At 43.5% G+C, this 22,904-nt stretch overlaps 1 protein-coding gene across 1 annotated transcript; it reads left to right on the forward strand.

The window, feature by feature from the left end:
* Positions 1 to 347: 347 nt before the first annotated feature.
* LAS1L (LAS1-like (S. cerevisiae)) lies at positions 348 to 22,065 on the forward strand (the record flags this gene model as incomplete). The annotated part of the gene is made up of 12 exons (XM_010009193.1): positions 348 to 473; positions 641 to 710; positions 1,830 to 1,911; positions 2,941 to 3,132; positions 4,911 to 4,957; positions 6,576 to 6,685; positions 8,405 to 8,490; positions 9,318 to 9,533; positions 9,982 to 10,117; positions 10,689 to 11,068; positions 12,990 to 13,131; positions 21,975 to 22,065. Coding segments are annotated over 12 exons (1,678 nt in total), but the record flags the coding sequence as incomplete, so codon positions are not given.
* Positions 22,066 to 22,904: the final 839 nt, after the last annotated feature.

A 22,904-nucleotide genomic window follows, 5' to 3' on the forward strand; every position in this document is an offset into this window, starting at 1 on the left:
TGCAGGGTTTCCCGGGGCAGTGCTGCAGTGAGCATATGCAGGGCCCCCAAATCCCCGCAGTCTGTTTGTGTTGCCCCTGCTGCATCCATAGGCAAGACCGGTCTAGATACGGCATCCTGTGAGAGTGCTTAGTGTATCCGTGAGTACTCATTGAACATGTGCCTAGGAGTAGCCATGTAATCGGTGTTCTAATAAAAACCACCTGGAAAGAGCCTTTGCTGGCTTTTTGCATACCGTTTCTCAGGGTGTTAGGTACCACAGAGCACAAAACGTAGCCTGAAAGCTACCCCCTTTCAGGGGGGATGTATTCTTGTAAGACTGCTCACCTGTTTTTCCCTTATATCTAGGTATGGTCCCAAAATGCCTCTCGCAGTGGATTGCACCGCTGAACTGATCCGTTGTAAGGTCCTGGATTCATCTGGCAGGGTGAAGTCGCATGAGCTCATCCTCTCTTATGGGCTGGCTCTTGTAAGGTAGGGAGACCTGTGTGCTCTGAGACACCTGGGCAGATAGCATTATTCAGCTGTCTAACTTCACTTTGCATCTCTGGGACCACAGCATGTGGGGGATTTGTCTCTGGGGTTCCAAGTTTCTCTGCAGCTCTTGGTAGTAATTTATCTTTTTGGTAACCTGCTTGCAGGTTTGTCAACTTGATCACAGAAAGGAAACAGAAAATGGTCAGCATTCCTCTGAGGCAATTAGCAAAAGAGGTAAATATTACGAGTTACTCGGTAACTTAGGTTTATACAGAGAGCTTATGCACTGGGTGGAGGGAGTTGTGGGGGGGTCATTCTTTTGTGGACAAAATAAGGGCTATAGATGCCAGTTCTTCCCAGCTGCAAGGTTTTGAGGAGGCGTGATGTAATTAGGTCTAAAACTCTGTTCTTTAAAGTCAGAGCAACAAGTTGATGATCATCAAAACATTTTGAATCATGTATGATCATAAAGTCTTGATTTACATGTAGATAGTCCCACTTGACATATACACCACACGTTTATGTATAGACTCCAGTCTTTGACAAGCAATGTTATATGTAACAAGCACTTAACCACCTTTGCAGACATTTTTGTATGTGCCTCTCACTTGAGGTGAGCTTGTCCTCTTCTGTGTGAAGAACGGAAGGTTCAAGTTGTAACTGTAGTAGCAGGACCAGCTTGAGTCCTTTTATTGCCATCTGCACTGAGCATCACATCTGGGTCTGAAAAGCAAGTTTTGAAAGTGAAGAACTGACAGTATTTGGGACTCTCCTGTATATACAGCCTTGTCTGGGGCCCCTGTGTGAGAATGATTTGGTGGTTTGGGGTTTTTTTCTGGGTTTTTAAGAAAAATAAAAGCACCTTTTTTTAAGAGAGGTGCTGCTTCTCACGTTTTGAAACTGTTCAGTCTTAAAAATAGAGGTCTTGCATAGTTGGAGTTACTTGTCCTTAGGAAAGTTGCAAAAACTTGTACACAAGCTAAAATGTGTATGATTTTTGTATTATATGTGATATGATTTGTGTCTTTGCTATGCAGACTGTCATCCAGTATGCAACTGCTTCTCAGTATCCCATTAAATAATACGTATCAATTCTGCCTAAAAATGCATCTGTTGTTGCAAGTAACACTGAAGAACTTAACCTGTAAACTCCCAAGTTTGTGTGGATTATAGGCCAGAGGAGGCAATCTCAGCCCATTCTTGAAGTGGGAAGCTAGGGGATGTGGTGCAGGAGTGGCCTGCATCAGGCCGTTCCCACTCAGGTAAAGGTTCCCTGCAGCTCTGCAGGACTGTGTGCTGTTGTGGCATGATGCAGTGGGGGCTGCAGGGTAACACCAGGGGCTGTTCTTCCAGGTGGATATCCCTATCTGGGTTGTGGATCTTCGTCACGAGCTGACCCACGGGAAGCTGCCACGTCTGGCTCTGTGCCGCAAGGGTGAGCTCCGCTGGCGGGTGGCATCGGGAGGGCTTGGCCTCGGAGGGCTCAGGGTAGCAATGCCAGTGCCACGCTTCCCTCCATCCTGGGACACTGCAGGGCAGGCAGCGGGCTCATCCTGGCAGGGAGAGTTGTGGTGTGAGACACTGGGAGGATTTCCTGCAGCCCTATGGAGGTAGCTGAATCGTGTCCAGTGGCTCCAGGTTGTGATGCATCACAGGGCAGGTGTCCAGAGACTTTCTCCTTCCCCTAAAAATAATACTGGAAACAATAGCTCATCCCTCTTGCTTCACAGCACAGGAAGTTGATGTCAGGAAAAGAGGTAGATGGTTTTCCTGATGGTTTATAGGTACCGGAGATGCTTTAAAAATCCCACTTAGGGAGAAATGCAGTAGGCACTGCAAGCCTGAATGAGTGACCAGCTGATGGCACTTGAAGTGATTCCCAGGAACTTCAAGTTAAGCACTGAGTAACCAGTTAAATAACTTTCAGCAGGGTCCTTGATTGAGTTGGGTAGTGAAATAGTGATGGGACAAAAGACTTTTTTCTTTCCATTCTAATGAATGCACAGTGTCATCTCTGCATGAAAACTTAATGTCACTGTTACAGACATTACATTGGTCATAGTGATTTATTAAGGAATTGACTCATCTTTTTGCCACACCACGGCCACTGGGCTTAGATTTGGCCTACTTTGAGCAAGATGCAGCACTGTAAGAGTGTCCAGTCATTTTTGTTGCCAAAATGATAGTGGCTGGATGTTACCAGGCCTGTGATACTGTTGGTTTTTTGGTTGGTTGGTTTGGTGGTTTGGTTTGTTGTGGGGTTTTTTGGTTGTTTTGGGGCTTTTTTGGGGGGTTAAGCTTGTTCATTTATGTTTAGTTTTTCATTAGTGGGTGTCTGTGTGATTTCAGGGTTTGTAACTTGTTCACAGCATTTCTTTTCACAGTGCAAGTTAGCAATGTGCCACTTTTTTTCAATAACAAAGAAAACTTCACTGAGAAGAGGATCTTTCCTGTGCTGCCTTAGGTTGTGATGTTGTACTGGACTGGCTGCGAAAGACCTATTGGAGCCGTCAGCTGGGCAATAACTTGTGTGAAGAAAGTGAGGAGGAAGATGAGGAGCAGGAAGAAGTGGAAGAAAATGCAGAGTTGGACAATGATGAATGGGAGATTCAAACCCCCCAGCACGAGGCCTGTCAGAAACACAAGGAATTCCATGGTAGGCATTCCTAGAACAGTGGCAGATACAAGGATTAGGTATGTCCCATGCCACAAAAGTAGGTTTAAAAGTTGTCATCTTCTAGCCCTGGAAATGCATAAAGATGTACCTTCAGCTTAGGTGTTGGGATTCCTTTTTGGGCCTTAGTAGATTCTTGGGGTGACTGACTTTTGTTATTTGCTCACTGAATTTGTAGCATAAAATCTTTTACTTCTGTTGAATATGCAGTATCTCGATCAGTAGCAACAGTCACACTGGGATGGGTTAGGACCAAGCATTGCAAAAATTAGTTGGTAGTGCCTTGACAGCCACAGTTTTGGTACTGAGGCCCCTACTGACAAGGAAGGCTATGGTACTTTTATAGCTTTCAAAACTGTGTAGATTCATAACTTGAGCAAGAGCAGGATAAAGGTAGTTCAGCCAGTTTCGAAGTGCTTCGCATGTGGACAGAAAAATCAGTAGCTGCTAATAGTATTAAAAAACCAAACACAGGTAACTTAACCTGTATATAATTAAGATAGAAAGTGTAAAACAGTGGGAAGACTGGTGAATTTTTCCAGTGGCTGCTTTTCCATCACCGTAAGTCCTTGAACCTAAGATAAGGAGCTTTTCTTAAAGTGGATTTCTAGTTTGAATGACTGGCCTGTGAGTTTGAGGCATGTGAGGTATCAAACATTACCTCAAACGACAAAACATGACATGCTTATGGGGGTAACTCACCCAACAGATTACAGCAGACTGATCCAAGGCCCAGAGAGTGTGAAGAAGTGCTGAAGTGACCCTTACTGCTCTCTGGAAGGTCACACTAGGGGACTATAATGATCTTACAGGCTTTAGGATCTATGGATTTATTGCAAGTCCCTTCTAGATTCCTTTATAACAGACTCATACTAGATAGAGTAGCTGTGATTCAGAAAATACCAGCTGATTTGTTGTGTACTTTGGGAACAATCCAAGCTCAGAGGCAGTATTGAACTTTGGAATGCACAAGCAGCACTTGCCACTTTTCTTATCAGAGTGTATGTCTGGGCTCCTGTCTTACTTCATTTTGGATGAGATCCAAGCATGTGCTATTCCATCCTCTCCCTGGCTGCCCTAATAAAAAGGAACACCCCACCCCAGTTGCCAGAAGAGAACAACAGAATGATACAATACATTCTCTGATTTATTCCAGAGTAATGGAATGGCAGTGGTGTATCAGTCCTGCATCTAGCTGATGTGGGGTGGTTGGCATTCTGGTAGCAGGTGACAATGATGCCCAACTGGTGAAGTATTTTGAAAGCATGTGCTATTTCAGGTACAGTAAAAGTGGTCCACAGGTGGAGAAAGGACATTTCATGTAGATGGTAAATTAAACCTTATGAAGGTCCAGCAGAGTTGTGGTTGGTTTGTGAATAGCCACAGTGCTGTTGTAATAGATTGAAAATGCAAATATAAGGAATACACCTATACATCAGAACATGAACTGCTTATGGGAACAATTTCTTCCTAAAATGATCTATTTAGGGATTTTTAGGAGCTGTTTGGATTTATTCAACTTGTGTGTCTTTGGCCACTGTTAGTGATAAAATGCTGGACTCGTGGTTCAACCCCACTTGATAGAATTTATGTTGCTGGAACGGTCTGAGAGCTGTAGGAGTTTTCAGAGTGTTGCCTGAATCAGAATTTGACTTCATTTGACTGATTTCTTCCTTGAGTCTACATTCAGAACTGAGCAGCTTGCTCAGATACAGAATTCCCTGATCCATTCCCTGTCTAAACTATATGTTTATTTCTAGAGAAAGTCAGAGATGTGCTGATATCCTACAAGAATGAGCAGTTTCGGGTAAGTGCAGTCACATCATCAGCACTTTCAGTGGTTCTTATTTCCTGTTTGGGGCTATAAGTCTCTTCATTCTTGCCCAGCCTGAAGAACTGGGCTTCTTGGCCAGGCCCTATTTGAAATACCCGAGTGCTAGCACAACATAGTCACTGTGCCACAAGTTTATTTCACATAACTGCAGGGATCCCTTTTTCCTCCTTGCTGCATCTTCTTACAGTTAGAATCTGTCCAGAAACATCAGTAATACAATAGTGGTATTTGTATCAGTGCTGCAGAGGTGGCAGTACACCAGTGTCCACAGTGCTACCAACACTTGCCAGGTGGTGTACTCATGTCTGAAGATAGTGCTGCTGTCCAGTGCGTGGCCCTTAGGGGAGCTGTGACTGCTGCATGTGTGGAGAGAGGCTTGGTTGGTTCCTTGTTCAGGTATCTCTCCTAGTATTGTCATACATGGCTTGCTAAAGTACAGCTTCGCTGCAGAGAACAAGCAGTTTGAGCTGTGATGGCTTCTAATGCAAACACTTTGTTCATGTTATAAAAGATACATGTTGGAGATCCCAGGTTTTGTCCAGGTAGTGCTCAGTTTGTTTCCGTTCATCCTGGTGTCTCTGGAAATTCAGACCTGTCATTCAGAAGTCATTAGCCCATGTTTTCTATCATCCATCATATATTTCTGCAGAGGCCCAGTGACTGATTATTTTGGTGGGCTAGAGGTTCTTTAGTTTCTTTAGGTCATGTGTTTATACTTGATTTGTCATCTAAAGTATCTTTTGCTTGCAGTGGTAGCTCTGCATGTGTAGGTTGAGAGAGCAAATCACAGTCCCGAAAATGACACCTTGGTTTTCCAGTCTCGTTTTACATTACATTCCTCCCTGGCAGGAAAAATGATTTCTTCTTTTCTCTGAGTAGCTATTGTCTTCCAGAAGGAATCTGCTAGATTCTGTGATGTTACATGCTTCATGCCAATATTCTATAGAAAGGGGCGATGGTAGAATTGGGTAGCTTGTGAGCGTAAGTAGAAGAATGTAGCGGAAGGATGTCTCACCTTGCTAGATGGACTCAGGTCACTTATATATCAAACCAAGAAATCACTAACTTTTCAGGGGAGTGCTAACCTGCAATACTCTCTCTTCTGTTCTTGGTACAAGCTGGTAATCTGATCTGTGTATTGCTCCTACTCATCAGATGCTCTCAGTTGATGACAGGTTGCCTGGACGGCTGTGTTTACTCTAAATTTTCATCTACTGTATGCAAAATATGACTGACAAAACCTTGTCCTGAGTAGGCAATCTCATCTCTACCCCACATGTGGAGTTAATGATTCAAAATGAGTGTGTCCTGGTTTGTGCTGAAGTCAGGGAGAGCAAGGTTTAGAACCGGAATGAGGACGCCAGGACCGTGACTCTTTGGTGCTGCTGCCTTTTTAGCTCAGGACTTTTCCAAGTACAGCATGGCTTGCATTAGTATTTTATATACCCCTAGGAATGGGAACTCTTGTGAGTTTTTTGAAGTGCTATTGATGAAGTACATATGACATGTGCATCTTCTCTTCATAGCAATGCCTTTCTGTTTGTCCCTGGAGCATATTTTCTGCTAATACTTGAACTTTTCCTTCCCTCAGGTTATGCAGGCTGCACTGTCTGTTTCAAAGAATCGAGAGCTGTGGTCTGATACCTCTTCAGAAGTGGACTGGATTTTGGCTCAGATCAAAGACCTGATGCAAGAGAACAGGTATGTATCTGATAAGGAACTGAGGTGAAAGGTATAGTGCAGAGCTGGGCCTGTAGACCTTTAGATTTCTTCAAAATTGTAGGGCAGTACTTGGCCTCTTCTGTGTTTTCTATCCTTCTGTTACTACAGGGCCTCTATGACCTAGTGTGCTGAGACATCAGTATCACTGTATACATTTACATGAAGATCGCCCACTCTGAGAAATGTGGTCTGTGTAACTGTAGAGGGGAGGGAATACCATGTTACAGATATGAGCTATAACTCCTGATGTTTTGGATATAAATATATATATGTCATACAAGCTGCTGATTAGTTTAAGAGGTTATCAGATGTTGTGCCAGAAGAAAACCCTGAGGAAGAGACTTGCACCTTAGTGGCATTGCCCATCAGTTGCTGAGCATGCAGTAATGAGCAAGAAGACATAAAGATTCTGTAATGAGAAACATACCTTACTAAACATGGGACTTCTGTGTCACTTAAACTGTATGTTGGTAGATGGTTGGAAGTTACTGGTGGAAGCAAGCCATTGCACCTACCTCTGATTCTCCCTAGGCATGCTCTGTTAGCCACCTTCAGAACACAGAGGGACCAAGTGCAGCTGCTTTTATGTATAAATAGGTATTTGAACCTCACATCAGCAATGTGGTAGAGGGAGTTCGGGCAGCTTTGTTTTTGAAACCTTTGGAACTGAAGGCTTATTTGAGAATACAAACACTTGGAATACCCATCCAGTTCCCAGGACTCTGCAGTGCTTGCTCTTTACTACTAGCACAACAAAACCATGCTAATGTTTTTCCCTTTAAATAATCTCAAGTGTCTATCTTAAGCACATCATGCTATATATATTTCATGAGCCATTCTTAAAAGAACTCTTTAGGCTGAATTCGCCATCTCAACAGTGCCAAAACTATTAGACTGGACAGTGAGTGGGATGGGTTGTTGATTAAACCTATGTTACTGTGCTTGACTGTGTACTGACTGGAGGGCAGGTATGTGGGGAAGAGGATGTTCCCTTAAGCACAGGCTTCAAAGAAGAGAGGAAGCTGGTTTCTATGACCAGAAGAATGTACTTTTTTGTCTTGTAGGATTTGTTTCTGTTGGCTGTTTCATGGTTTCCTGAGTGACTCCTAATGATCAGGTGACTACATTAAAATAGCTGCTCTGATGTGCAGGGAAATCCCTCACTTGCAGCAGCCAGGGATGAGGGACTGTTTCACAACTCACAGCTTGCAAAGCTTGCAAAGAGCCAAGCCCTTCAGCAGTGGTGCTGCTGCAGTGAGATTTTGCAATTGCATTTAACTCCCTTGTGTATCTATTGTTCAGAGAGAACTTCTGGCAAGAATGTTCTTATTTATAGATGTGTGTGTGTTATTTCCAGTAAGTGCTGGTTCCACACTTCCAGGCTTTGGATCTAAGTCATGCCTGGATGTTTAGGTTTGGAACTGACCCCTACTGGAGAAGACAAATTTTCTCATCCATTCTATGCCAAAACATGCCATGTTTGACATGGGTACTACCATTCCAAATCCAATGAGCCTGATACCAAAAGCAGTTGTTCCTGTGGAATTTATTCAGTGTTTGATTTTCATTCTGAGGAGTATTTATTTTAGTACTTTGTACAGAAAGAGTAGCTCTCAAACTTGTTTCAGAACTGGTGCAAGTGGTGTTCTGATATGCAAAGGAGTAAGTGGCATTAATAAGACTCTCTGATTACTCCAGGGAGACAGTAGCTGAAGCTCTTCTCAGTGATGGCTTTCTCATCCCAAAGATGGATTGTCTGAAGATGCTAAATATCAAGTACGAAGGTTAGTGTCTTGGCACCACACAAGCAAAAGGTGCATAGGTACGGTTATGTTCAAGTGTGTTCTTTTTTATCTCATTATATTGAAATCTGTGATTCTTTGCATATTTTTCATGTATTTGGGTCCTTAAGAATCTTTTGAACTGTTCTCCAGACCCCGTTATGGTCATGCCATAAACCTCTTGCCATGGAAGAATGAATGCTGCTGGGCCAAAACGTCTTTTGAAGCTTTCATCTCTGCCCTTACATGCAATAGTTACTGATTTCCTGAATTCCCACTGGTTTTTATACATTGAAGATTTGAAGCAAATCTAATTTTTTTTCTTTTTTTGCCCACATGTGGAGTTCATGGGTTTTCTGCAAGAGAATTGGATACCTAGAAATGAAAATTAGTAACTTGTCTATTGCTCTGGCACCTCATGGAAGTACCACACAACTTTCCAAGAAAAGTTACTGTGACTATATTACTGTAGTAAATATATAAGAGCTCTTTGATTCTGTGTTTCTTTGCTCAATGTGCCTTCTCTTTGCAGTATATTTATAGACAGAATAGCTCTTTGTTATGTGAGAAGTTACCTGTTCTGCTAATCCCTTCCCAGTTTCAGATTGATTTTCCTGTGCCTTACCATGTGATTAGATCATTGTAGTTTTTGCTTTCAGTGAGCTGTTGTGTTAATTATCAATTACTGCTGCTTATTTTACTTCCCTGGCATAAGAAGACAATAATTCAGTGAGGATCCCAGGAAATACCCTGTCCCCAGTCATCTCAGAGCAAACTACTTTAGTTTGGAACAAGTGTTACACCTGTGGTTTCCTTTCTTCTTCTTGCAGCAAATAAAGAGTTATGGCAGTTCAAAATTCCTCAGACATTTTACTGCTTTTGGCAGCCTTTGCTGACAGGCCTCCTTTCCCGAAGTTTTACACAGATCCTGATAGAGAAAATGTTCATGGAGCTGAAGGAATGTTCTGACTCTTCAGAACTCCGGCCTCAGTTCTTAATCAGCTGGATTTCTGAGATGCTGACTGGCATTGCCAAAGTTAACGCTGGTGAGTATGTCTGGAATTTCTCTGTATATATGTTATATGTTACCATATATGTATAACATATATGTTATTGGCAGCTTTGCTGCAGCCTCCCCAAGGTAAAAGAGCCAATCTCTCCCGTGAAAGATCAGGCCTTGAAGTATTGTTTTTTCCAGATATTAGTACAATACTTTACAAACACAGCTTGTGGCTTTCCTGTCTGGGATGGTGTGCACAGAACCAGCTTGGGAATGTCTGCACCTCACTGTGGTGGTGTGTTGTGGAGCTAACCTAGCTGTCCCTGCATTGGCAAGTCACTTGCAACAACCTTGATGTATTTGGCGGTACCTCTGGTCTTGGGCTTGCATTGGAATGCCAGCTTGTTTGAGGATGTGTTTCAGTAAAAGTGCAAAGGGATGAAAGACATTTCTAGTGAGTTTTGAGCACCTTGTTTTCTGTATCTTTTTTGAAGGGAAGAAGAGACAGCAGTGTAACAAACAGGTGTCAGTGAAGGAGCTGTTCCTTCATAAAGTTCCTTTGCAATGGATAAGACTGACTGACAATTGCTTGGAAGCTCCCTGCTGGGCAACCCCACACCTTCTTCAGCTGTAAGTTTGATCCTGTGACAGCAAACTGTGCTCTGTAACAGCTTTGGCCAGCTCCCTTGAGATGTGCTGAGTTACAGCTGTGTTCCCTTGCCTCCTTTTGCATCTAGTGCAGACTGTGGTAGGTGCATATGAAGCCTTGTTTGTTGCTACTCATCTCCCCATTGGTTCTACAAAGAGGAGGATTAGAAGGACTGCACTTTCAAAATGAAAGTGGATATTATCTGGGGAGGTATTAAAAGAAGCAACCCCGTCAGAAGAAAGTGACTTGGTAACAGAGATGTGACTGCTTATACAGATGATACGAATTTAGCACAGGTGGTAACTATTCTACATGAAAACAGCAAAGCAGGAATTCAAGTGGAAGTATCCCAAGTTCTTAATTTTGATCACAAAGAGGGAGTATTCCAGCATCTACCCGCAAGGGAATAGTCAGGTTTTGCCTGTTAGAGGAGGTACATTGAATGAGCTGTCCTGCAGGACACTCACACTTAAAAGCCTGCTCAGCTTCATGAATCTTCATCTGGAATCTTCTTTTCTTTTAAGACTTTTACATTGCCCTTTTCCTTTCTAGGATCCTCACAATCATGAGACCTCGCTTGCCACGTTCTTCACGGAAGAACCTTCTCTATCTCGCTTCCATTTACACAGAAGGAGGTGGCCCTTTGTCCAGCCCAGGCCTCTCTTTAGACAGCAGCGAACAGCCAATTTACACTATAGAGAGCTTACAGTGGAAAACCAGGCAAGAAAATCAGGTTAAAAATCAAGGGCAGACTGTAGAGAAACAAGATGATCTGCTGGAGAGAGACAACAGCGTAGAGGAGGTGGAGGAGGAGGAAGAAGAGATGGTAACTGAAACTAATCCTTTGGAAGGACTCGCTCATTCTGGTAACATGGTGGCTATTGCTGAGAAAAGGGCAGCACTGCAAGGATCTGCTTGGCAGATCACTGCAGGTAAGAAATGACTTCGTAAGACTTAGTCTTTGTCACTGGCAGATATCAACTGAAATGCAAAAGCAGCTCAGCCCTCTAGGCCTGGCCAGAATTGAAGTGTGCTTCAAAATCATCAAAATGCCAAACCCCTGGAAACTGTTTTTTCCAGTCTTCTGTTTATGTGCAGGAGTCAGCTCTTAAACTCTTTAAATACTGGGAATGCTTTTTCCAGGAGCAGGTTGTTTACTGCCTCATTAAATCCTTTATCAGGCTTTTCCAAACTGTTAAAAATGCCCGTGTATCCAGTTGATGGAGCAGTGTATGTGCAGCTGTGAATGGCAAAAACATATGGATGTTTATTGGACTTCTATTGTCAGACTTGGGGGTATTTGAAAGCACAAATTGGATGTGCTGGTAAGTTCCATGCTCCAGGAAAAATGCAGGTAGAACATAGTGGCAAGCAAAAGAAAGGAGCAAGGGAAGTTTTTAGAAGGAATAAACAGTTTATAACTGTTAATAAACAGTTATATAGATATATATTAAAGTGTTTTGTCAGCATTATTATGGTAGCTGTACTTTCTCTTTGAGGTGGAGGGTTCTGTAGCGAAGAAGATTTTTGGATGAGTGATTTGTGGAGGGATTTGAAGACGGGAAGAGAAAGTTGGTGGAGAGGAGTTGGGGGCAAAGTGGTATTTAAAGGAAGAAGAAAAACAGCCATTAGAAGTCAGTGAACTCTTGTACCCCACTCACTGCTGTGGACAGCTTTTTAGAGCTGGACATTTTGAGAACAGAAGTGAAATTGTCCTTTGCTTCAGTGACTTTGGTTCAGATCAAGCAAAGCTTTCACTGCAGGAACATGTATTGTATCCTGAACCTCCCGGGGTTTGTGAAGATTCTGTTTATGTAGTTGTTTGTGGGCAAACTTAATTCCTGTTTGAATGACATTTGTGTTGCTAAAGAGATCCCTAAACAATATGAAACTGTAGCCAATAGGTATGTACAAACCTGTGCCAACATGTGGTATATGAACTAGGTTGTTCCCCAAAGAGAGGACTTAGCCTGTTAAATATCTATAATGGTAATTTGCCTTACAGCTGCATCAGATGTTACCTAATTCCATTTCTGCCCCTTTTAAATTATAATAGTTAGAAAGCACTGTCCTAGTGGACAGTAACTGTTCTGTTAAATTCTGTTGTTGTTCTATTAAATGCCCAAGAATGGTATAAAAGGAGAAATGGATAAATCTGCTGGTTCTTTAGGGCAATGCTTGAGCAGATACCAGGTACACAAAACAAAATCAGTTTCAGGCAAAGAGAAGGAAAGGGGCAAGTTGTACATGGTTAGTAGGGATCTCAAATACTCTGTGTACTGGCTCTGGAGTGGAGTGAAGGCTTGTGAAGGCTTCTGTCTGCTGGTCTTTGCTGAGCTGCTGGTAAGCATTGTAGAACTAAATGTTCTCGTATCAAGAAAGCACATAGGCTTAAGAGATCCTATTGTCACAACCGTGACACATAATCATCTGTATCTTTCATTTAGTTAGATGTGAAGTAAGAATTAAATTTAATGGGGGATTTACCTGTTGGGAACTGCCTTTGAAATGTTGGCACCACAATCTAAAGGAATGGACTCACTGGTGTTTATCAGTTGTGGTGGATGGTTCCCCACCGTGCACTTGCTGGCCCCCATTGGAAGCCAGATTTAACAAATGTGAAGTCATGGAGAGGAAACAGCAATAGGTGCTTGTAAAAGCAAATAGCAGAATTCCCAAGACATTGTGGTATTCTTATTAGCTAGAACTAGAATCTTTGCTGAGTACCTGAGTGTTCCTTTCTGCTGAGTGGCCAAGTTGCATTAGAGAGCATCTGTGGACTTAGGGGGATCTTGTTCTTTGAAATCTCTCTGGGGAGCTCAGACTTCTTGTCCGTGTACTGTTTTTATCCAGATGAAGTTCGATGGCAAGACTTTCCTCTTGGGAAACTCCCCGGTCAGACAGACGACCCTGATGGTCTCATGTTGGATAATTATTCCATGATGTCCCTGCTTGACCAGCCAGTGAGAGATGAGTGGAAGCCTCCCAATACAAAGTGAGTAATAGTGTGGGCAGGACTTTGCCCCTGAACCATGAAATACATTTGTCTTTGCCTTGTCCTATGTAATGTGAAAAATTAAGGATGAGATTTCCTTCTGACTAAATAGTTTGACCCAAGTATCTGCTACTCTCTCTGGTATCTACTAACTGCACTGCTCATGGGCTTTCCAAGAAATGTGTGTGTTTGGAAGGCCCTGTGCAGTGCTAGTGTAATAGCATAACAGTCTGCTCTTCAGACTGTGCTGACAACTGTCAGTGTTGTCTGATGCTAGTCTGACAGTAAGACACAGTCTGCTGATCCCTTAGAAGTACTAGTGTGGAAGTGCAGGATCTTTAAAACAAGCTGCTGTGAGAATGTGCCTGTGGTACACTGGGATGAGTAATTTTAATGGGAAGAACTGTTGCCTTACAATTAAAGCCATCAGGACTACGAGCCTTGGAAGTTGTTTATCCTCTCCCAGTGTCAGTTTTCCCACACTAGCTAATCTTGTATGGGAAGGGGGAGTCGTTGTAAAATGCACAGTGGGTTGCTCTGAGGTGCATTAGTGGGAAAGCCTGAAGGTGAGAAGATAGCCACAAAAGAAAGAAAAGAAAGTGATTGACTGCAGATTGCTTTTGTAACACCTGAGGGAGGAACTGGTTGTACATAACTGGGGTGGTAAATATCTGAGTTTCACATCAGTGAATGCAAATGTCTCTTTTCTGTATGCTTGCAATGGGGGCTATAATGTGCATCCTGAGTAAGGTCTGTGTCACTGCAGTCCCAGTTATTCATCCTATGGTTAACCCAACATGAGATAAAGTCTCTTCTCACCCTCCCTCCTCACAACAGGAAACTCTTCCTACTTGTTTGTACTGCATACTGCATTGACACTGTGCTTGCACTGTTGATGGACACAGTCAGACAGAAGTTACTGCTACCTGGATTGCTGTGACAACTCACCAGTATCATAGGAAGTTACTTCATGAAGCCTTAACAGTCATCCTTTGAAAGAATATACACAACAGTTACCTCTCTGCAGTTGCCTCCTTCATCTTTCATGTCATCAAGTCTGAGAACTGCTCTTTGCAATTGCTGCTGTTCTCATTCCTTTCTGGGAATGTACTTTTGTTTTGCACTTCTTGGGTCTGTTGCACTATCTGAAAGGTAAATGCAATGGCATAATTGGCAATCAAAAATGTGATTTCTATGGTATCCTTTGAGGAAGCCATCTTATAATCTTACTGTCTTCACTCCTCTCTAAAATCAGCCATTGCAAGGATCGTGAGAAACTGCTGTTTAGCAGCTTGGAAGTTACTACCACAGCCCCAGCAGGCTTGAAAACTGTTCCTGTTAACTGGGGCTCTGATCCTCAGTCACAGTATGTTGGCATTGCCCAGGGAGCTTTTCAGAGCTGCACCTGGTAATTTCAGCTGCACATCTCACCTCAGTAGAGAAACACAGATTGTCCTGGAAATAAAGGTGCCATTCTATAAAGCTTTAGTTAGGTCACCTCTGCTACTTAATGAAGCTTGTCCAGTTAAACCATCCCATTGCAGACATTCTGATAGGGTTATTTCAGCCTTTGAAGTTAAAGAAACTCAAATGCTGTAAGATGTCAGATTAGTATCACCACATACACAGTAGGAGATGGGCTTATATGTATTTTAATCCAAGGAACACTTCAGAATATAAATGAATGGCAGTTACTTTCTTAAACATTTGATAGGGTAACTTTCTAATCAGTGATTCTTTCCCTGTAGTTGATGTAGCCAAAGCTAGTAGATTCCAAAAAATGTGAGTGACAGTCATGCAGCCTGGGGTGCTGCATTGGGAATTGCTCCAGCACATACTCATGTTTTCACATATTCAGAATTGTCTTCAGATGCCAGTTCCAAACCTTCCAACAAACAAGGTTTCCATTCTTCTCCATCCTCTTGGTCATCCTCCCCAGGACCAGGCTGCTCTTTGGTCAGTTCAGGCCTGCTGAGAGGGCTTTGTTTGTGCTTGATTCATCCAATTGAAATGTAAAATCAGCATCTTGGAGATTCCTGGATAATCAGAAAGAAACTGTCATTTACTGCTGGTCTTTCTGATGGCCCAAATACTTAATGAAGTCCTTGGTTACAACACTTCTACAAGAGACAGGACCAAACCTGTGTCTCTTTATATCAAGAGGGTAAATGAGTTACCCTTTTTGAGTCTTCCTGAATGATGTTAATCACTGGTAGGACCTATGCTTTGAGCACTGCATGAATTTCATGTTTAGAGAGCAGCTAACCATTTGTCTTCTGATAGTTGATTATCCCAAAAAGAAAAGGAAAACTATACTAGATGCAAAACCCCCCTTCTGATTCAGCAGAAGAGCCCATTGGTGTCAGCAGCCATGAATCATGTTTCTTGCAACATGTTCCATGTTGGGAATAAGGCAAATTCCTGGAATTTACATATCTACCCCTAATCTGCAGAGCCCTGGCACTCTCACTGTAGTCACAAGTGACAGAACACTTGGATCTCAGAGACTTCAAACAGAAAGCTGTTTGACTTGATGTTCAGGTGGGTGAGATCACTGATAAGAAGAGGGAGCTGCAGCAGAACTCTAATTGTCTGCAGTAATCAGTACCCCTGGCTTCTGGCCAGGCTCTGACAGGAGATGGTGGGAGTTTTCTTAATCTGAGCCTCCTTGGCTCAGTTCAGTTTCTGAGCACGATAGCTGGAATCATCATTACGGGGGCTGTAATGAGTACATGTGGAGTAGTGTGATTCACTGCTCGGGCTTGTTTGTAAGCTGCTACTTGAAACCAGCTGTAGAATGTGCCCTTTCAAACTTGTGTGTTGTAGGCTTCAGGTGTTCTATAACCCCAATATATTTCTTGGAGTGGTTTCTAGACTAACAGGAATTAAAAATCACCTGATGACTCCAGGTTCTGCTCTACAAGCGGAGGAGTTCCTCTCCATAGAAACTTCATTACATACTACTGATGTTAAAGGAGATAGAAGTTAGCCAAACTAAGATCTGCTGTCTGAACACCCACAGCACCTATTACTCAATTCATTTGTTAATAAAAAAATCACTAAAATGACTCATAAATAGGTATTTTGTAAATTTGCTGTTGACATCAACCAAATCTTTGCTAGTGTCAGCAGTAAAGTTACTGCTGGTGTTTAAGTGCGATTACTTTCAGCTTTACTTCGGGTTTGGAAACATCTGTTAGATAAAATTTAGACTAGGAATAGAAAACTTTGTTAAGTTATCATGGAATGTAAAGCATGTCATGTGCATTGCTGTTCCATGTGCTATCATAGAATGGCCCAGGCTGGAAAGGACCTCAAAAGATCATCTGGTCCAACCTTGTGTGGAAAAGGGAGCCTAGGCAAGGCTATACAAACTCTGTCCTTGCCAAATTCCTCTTACCTGATGGGCTCAGCTCGATAGCAGGAGGAGTAGTGCAAAAGACCCCCAGAGGAGGGGATAAAAGCCACCAGGATTTCCTGTTTCTGGACTGCTAAGAAATGTGAGTATTTACAGAGAGAAAACAGCAAGCAGACACTACTGCTGTGGTGCTGCCCTGTTTTTGCACCTGATGTGCTTGCCAATATTGTATCTTTGCAGCTTTTATTCCACACATGTGGTAACAGCAGCAGTTTGGGATCGTTGGTAATCTATGTCTGTTGCTATTGCCTGTAATCCTCCAATGGCAGGTGGTTGGGGAGATGATCTGGTGGTTCTTTTGTTGTGTCCCAGCCACAGCTGCTCTGTCTCCTTTTCCCTCCCCATAACAGTGGCCGTTCTGCTGCAGCTTCCAGCATCTGTGGTGGTGAGAGTGAGGAGGTGGGTGGTTGTTTTGTTGAGTACAAGTGCCAGCAGTGGCAATATGCTTCTGTGCTCTCACAGGGAAGGTGAAGAATTGAGATTTATCACCATGACAACGTTCTCCTATATCCCAAATTCCTCAGAAGCCTGTACCATCAGTATACTGCTGGCTGCTCCTGCAGCTGGCAGAACACCTTGCAGTTCCTATTGCTTTGTCGTTAGCAAGGTAATTAACTGTGTTCTCCTTGCTCTTACTTTGGTTTTGTCTGCTTTCATCCAGTTCCCACTAAATCTTTTTTTTCCTACTGCTACAAGTTGTGCTTGCTTGCCTCTTGTAGGAAAGGCTCAGCTGTGGATTCTGGCAGCTGACATGAAGATGTTTTCTAGATAGTGTTTCCAATGTGTTTTGGTTATGTTCCAACATGGACAAGTCCTCTGTGTTCCATCATAGCTCTAACAATTAGAAAGCAGAACCGTGAAGCAGCAACCACTGGGTGCACTGGTCCTGCTGCACCTTCAGTGTTTTGTTCCTTTCTCCTTCTTACCAAACGCTGACACTTGCAGTTGCTTTTGTGATACTTAAGTTGTTGCTTGCAGTGGGTTGTGCAAAGCAGTTCAAATCTCAGCAGTTCTACAGCACTGGCAAGCAGTAATTGAGTGTTCTAGTTAAATGGTGACTTGGTAAAGCTTCCAGTCTGTCCCTGACTTAATATCACCTCTTGTGACTTCAGAACAAATGTGCTCTGATCCTTTGGATTTGGAGGGCATAGAAGGGTAGTAGGAAAGAGTTCTGGGAGGTAAAACTTGTTCAGTGTGTTTTCAAATCCATTAGATGTCCAAAGTGGGTATGATCTCTGGTGTTCCAAAACTTGCTTTCCTTATCATGCTTCAAGAGCAAAGCATCAGTGTCGTTATCATGGAAGCTGGAGCTGTGGTTCTGGGAGTTACGATGTCTCAGAAGGTGCTTTGAGATTCTTGCCTGAATAGTCTGCAAAGACACGTACTTAAAGGGTCTCAAGAAAATAAACCAAGCACAAAACAAACACCCACATGTCAACAAGTGCATCTAAACACAAGGCTGACCTTTAGCTCAGCAGGTTTCTGATTCACAAGCTGCTGGCAGGTGGGAGGGTAATTGGGAACACTGTTCTGTGCTTGTGTGCTTGCTCACGCATCTGCTTTTGAACATAGCTGGGGACAGGCATCTCAGACCTTTGATCTCAGCTAGTGCAAACACTTTTATGTGCTAGAACTGATGTGCAGCTAAATCTGGGCCTTAACAGCATGATGTGCTCTGTGGGAGATCTCCTGCGCTCATCCTCCCTTCTCCCTGGATGTGAATAGTTAGGAAATATGCATGGCTGGTTGTTTAAAAGGCCTCTTTCTCGTGGTAAACTTGTCAGGGGCACTTTTCTCCCCTCCGTGCTGTAAAGAGCATTGGGAAGTCAGATTTGTACTTGGTCATAAACAGACTGTTCTCTGGAATGCACTTTCAATAGTTCTCTAATGGTGAACCATTACTTATCCATACTTTAAGTAATGTTCTCTACGTTTTAGCTTCTAGGACTTTTTAGGATCCCATTGCTTGCACAGAAGTGATCCTTGCTTCTGCACATATGAAAAGCAGCAGCAAGTCAGACAGAACAGACATGGCTGTGGGAGACAGGTCAGCCTGTCTGTGCGGAGAAGAAGAGCAAATAAGTTGCTACAGGATCAAAAACCTCTGTCTGTCAGCCAGTTGAAGGTTTTCCAAGAAGGCTTCAGGCTTAGCTGGAGTATACACATTTCCAGGAATATCTGCTCTGTACCATACTTGTGTAACTATTATGGGAAATTTTGCTAAAGATGCTTAGCAGAGGCAAAGAACCTTGGACTAACATGGGTTATCTTCAGGAAGCAGTGCACTCTGTGCTATAGTACGTGCCTACGCACTTGACTGTGGTCCCTGTCTTGACTAGGAGAATAAGCTGCTGGTAACCAGCACAGAAATGTTCAGCATCAACAGCTCCTCTGTTCCTGGAAGAGACAAATCTACTTTGCATTATAAATTCTTGCTCACATGTGCTGAAACGCTCCTCTTGGTATCTGCAAATGAGCAGCTTGGAAGGACCTGTTTTTTCCAGTTTCTTTGGTGCTTTTCTTGTAGGTAACGCTCAGTTATTTGGTGCTCGCAGGGACATGAAAAAAGATGTGGTGACATTAAGGAATTAATGACAGAGTGGGTGGTGTAGATTGATTGTTTGCAGTTTTATGGTTAGGGGGAAGCTGCCATTTCATTTTATAGTGCACAACGGTAGATTGCCCTGGAGAGAATGAGACCTTTTCTGCAGTGCCTGTCACGGGGGCAAGGATTGAATTTCTGTGGTGGTGCTTTGCAGAGAGGCTTCTACCGATGCTGCTGTGGAACCAGCCATCAGTGACAACAATTACACAACCTAGTTTAGAAACCTGGCTTTAAAACAGGAGGGCAAGCCTGAGCCACCAGTAAATGTCTCGCAGTTAAGGCTGAGGGTATCATTCACTTCCTACCTGCAGTATTCTCTTCATATACCATGGAAATAAAAGAAGAGGGAAAGTGATGTACACGATGCAGCTGACTTCCTGAAGAAATAGAGTAAGAGCTGATTTCTGCTGCAGTGCAGTGCCTCCTGCTTATGTTACAGAATCTGAGTCCCCACTAACTGCTGCATTGCAGACCTGCACGGAGTGTGTTGCCTGTTCTGTGTAGCACAGAATTACTTGTACTTCTTGAACTCTTGCTGCAGAGGAACCCAAAGCAATTTACAAAGCAGGTGCATGAGGACTCATTCTGCTAACCCCAAAGTTCAGCCACTTCTTGGGTGGAAAATGGTAACAGCTAAAACAAGCGTAGCAGAAGTGTGCTGGAAAAGTAGTATCCTGGAAACTGGAAATAGCAAAGGTCACACCAATTTCTACTCGCTGTGAGCTGGGGTGTTTTTCATACTGTCTTGACAATAGTCTTACAGATTGCTGCATGCCTTCCTGTGTTAATGTGAAGCAACTTCAGCATAGATGTGATTGTGAAATTGCCATCGAGGTCTATAATTAATTGCTTCTAGGAATTTGTGAATTGTCTTGAAATTTGCTTTAATCAGAATTTGCTGCTGTCATCTTTGGCACGACCTCGTTTGAAATAATACCCGTGACAAGATTTGTAATTGCTCTTACGTGATTCTCATGCAAGTTACAAGACTTCAAAAGAAGCTGAGGCTTTGCTTCATGTCATATCAGTCCTGTTCATACCTTCTTGGCTTCTGTGCTGCATGTATTTGTGGCACAAATGTAGTGTCTTCAGAGGTTTTGGCTTTGTTTTAGCCTGAGACCCAAGTTCCTGTGATGCTTGGGATACTTCGGGAAAGCTTGCGCTTCCTTCCTCCCTGGCCCCAAAAGGTGTTCTTTAGTGTATGCTCTGTGTGTGTGTTGTCAAAGTTTGCTGTGGCAACCTCCAATGCTTTGAGTAGCTGCTGACATCCTCAGGCAGAGGTTTGGGTTCTGTGATAAAGCCCCAGAATGTGCCTTTTCTCTCCTCCCAGGGTCAGTTTCACCTGACAGCAGGGGCAGATCTGGTGGGTAACGACCACTTGGGGTTTCCTGAGGGTGCATCAAGCAGTTGCAGTGACAGTTCAGAAACGGGATTCATCACTTAACGGTCATGGATAATGACTGGGTTTTGTTGTCCTAAGGATGGGATGCAGGAGCAGATAGGTGAGAGGGCTGGCTGATAGGTGCTGAAGGGTGAAGACAGTGAGTCGGCAGGGAATGGATTCTTACCCTGGAGGACGGTAGGTTGCAGTTAGGAGTGCATGAGCTCTCCTTGGACGTAAGGAATAAAGTGAAAAACATGCACAAGAGAACCAGATTTTCCCTTTTTCTCCTTCACCAGGTTTCAGGTGGATCCTTTAAAGGTTTGTTTTGATGATAAAATTTAGCTTTCACCTTCATCATTCTCATAAAATGAATCAACACGATAAAGCAAACCCTTCCCTGACCTACTCAACTGCATGGCAGTGATGGAAGGTCCTTTGCATAGTAAAGCTTTGGGGAGGAAGAAGTTTACATGTGTTCTCCAACTGTTCTTTGAGCCTTGTGTTTGACAGTGCCTGATGTCTGGGAACACTCTCAAATCTCACTGTTCCTCTGTATGCTGTGTTGGGGGATCTCCTGGGGCTGAGCTTGAACTGGGTCACTTCTGCAGTGAGAAGGGATTTTACGCCTCTCTGAGATACCTTCCAAAATTAGACGTTAGGCAGCGTGCTGTGGTGTCACCAAACAGCTTCCTTTCGAGGCTATAAGAGCACTAGTTTCTGTGACTCCCTTGTAAAGCCATAGGAATGGCTTTGGAATGTAATGGCATAGGAATGCCACGTGCAGCAGGTACTGGCATTGTAACACTTGAAACAGGCTGTTTTCACATAGAACCACAGAATAGTCAGGGTTGGAAAGGACCTTAAGATCATCTAGTTCCAACCCCCCTGCCATGAGCAGGGACACCACACACTAAACTATGTCGCCCAAGGCTCTGTCCAACCTGGCCTTAAACTCCTCCAGGGTTGGAGCATTCACAACTTCTTGGGCAACCCATTCCAGTGCCTCACCAGCCTCGCTGTGAAGAACTTCTTCCTTAGATCTAACCTAAAGTTCCCCTGTTTAAGTTTAAACCCGTTACATGGACCGCTCGCTGTGTTAGCACTTCACCTGGGGAGCTCGTGTTCCAGCTGCAGAGGACAGATGAAGGGTCAGAGATGCTCTGTGGTTACTGCTGAAGTCACATCTCCCTCACCAATGTCAGTAACCTTTGCTTTGGTACCTTTGGCACCTCGGGACTGTTGCCTCTCTCCAACAAACCAATTGAAAACTGAGGCCATTCCAGCAGCCAAATGTTTAGAGCTAAAATGAGGACTGACGTTTTGTTTCGGAAGTAAAAGTTAACAAGTTTGAAGTGCCATCAAAACGACACTGGTGATGTGAGCTTATAAATCAGCTCAGTGCTTATGTCCATGCTTTATTTCTGTTCCCCTTGCAGCTCTGCAGAACTGAATATTCCTGTGAGAGGAGGATTGTTGTGGACTCAGAGTGACTTCCATAAAATAAAAAGTGGCCTTCAGCTTTTCTGAGACAGCAGCGTGCTCTGTGGCTTCCAGTATTGCACAAGGCAAGTGGCACGGGAGAGCTGGTGATGGTGATGGGGAAATAGCCACTCCAGGAGGGGGTTTTTTGGTGAAGATTTACTGATATTTACTGTGTAAAATGAGTATTTTCTAAAGGTGGTGTTTTAAGTTCCACACGTAGTAACCATTGTCTTGCTTAACCACTGTCATGAACTGTTAGCTCTAGTTGATGTTTGCCAAATACAGTTATAATACTTCCCAATCCCTCGGTGTTCCTGAATGTTTTTCATGGTTAATAAATGCAGCCACCTGAAGGCAAAACTTCCTGCTGGATCCTGGTTTCCCTTTTTCACTCGGGTATTCTGCAAAGTGTCCTCTGGGCCTCATCAGCCACATTATTGAGCCCTTCCTCGTTCCATTGTCCTGCTGCGCTCCAGCTTCCATCGAGCCAGCATTTCCCATGAAGCTTCAGGGACCGGGTCTAGCTGAGGTGTGGTTGGATTCACTGTGGTGCTTCGGTACCTTTTTCTCACCCTTTTTTCCCAGTGACAGTCTCAAGGCCTCTTTCTAAGGACAATTTCTGCTTGATGTTATTTCTGGTCACGATGTTGTCGAGGTTGGTACCTGATCCTGTGGTCTGTGCTGAGAGCTGCTGTGAGCGCTGCAGGGATGGACGTGAGTGCTGTGTTGGAAAGGGGTTCAGAAAAAGGGCTTCCAGCTGGTTTTTCTTTACCTGCATTAAAGGTCTTGGAACTTGGAGGCATCTGTAATTACCTGTCCAAGAACGTGGGAGTTTTAAGCATGTGTGTATTGCAGGTGTCCTCAGTAGGGATTTGTTGGAGCTG

Source organism: Nestor notabilis, unplaced genomic scaffold (assembly GCF_000696875.1).
Source record: "Nestor notabilis isolate BGI_N333 unplaced genomic scaffold, ASM69687v1 scaffold25582, whole genome shotgun sequence".
Classification (NCBI taxonomy): Eukaryota; Metazoa; Chordata; class Aves; order Psittaciformes; family Psittacidae; genus Nestor; species Nestor notabilis.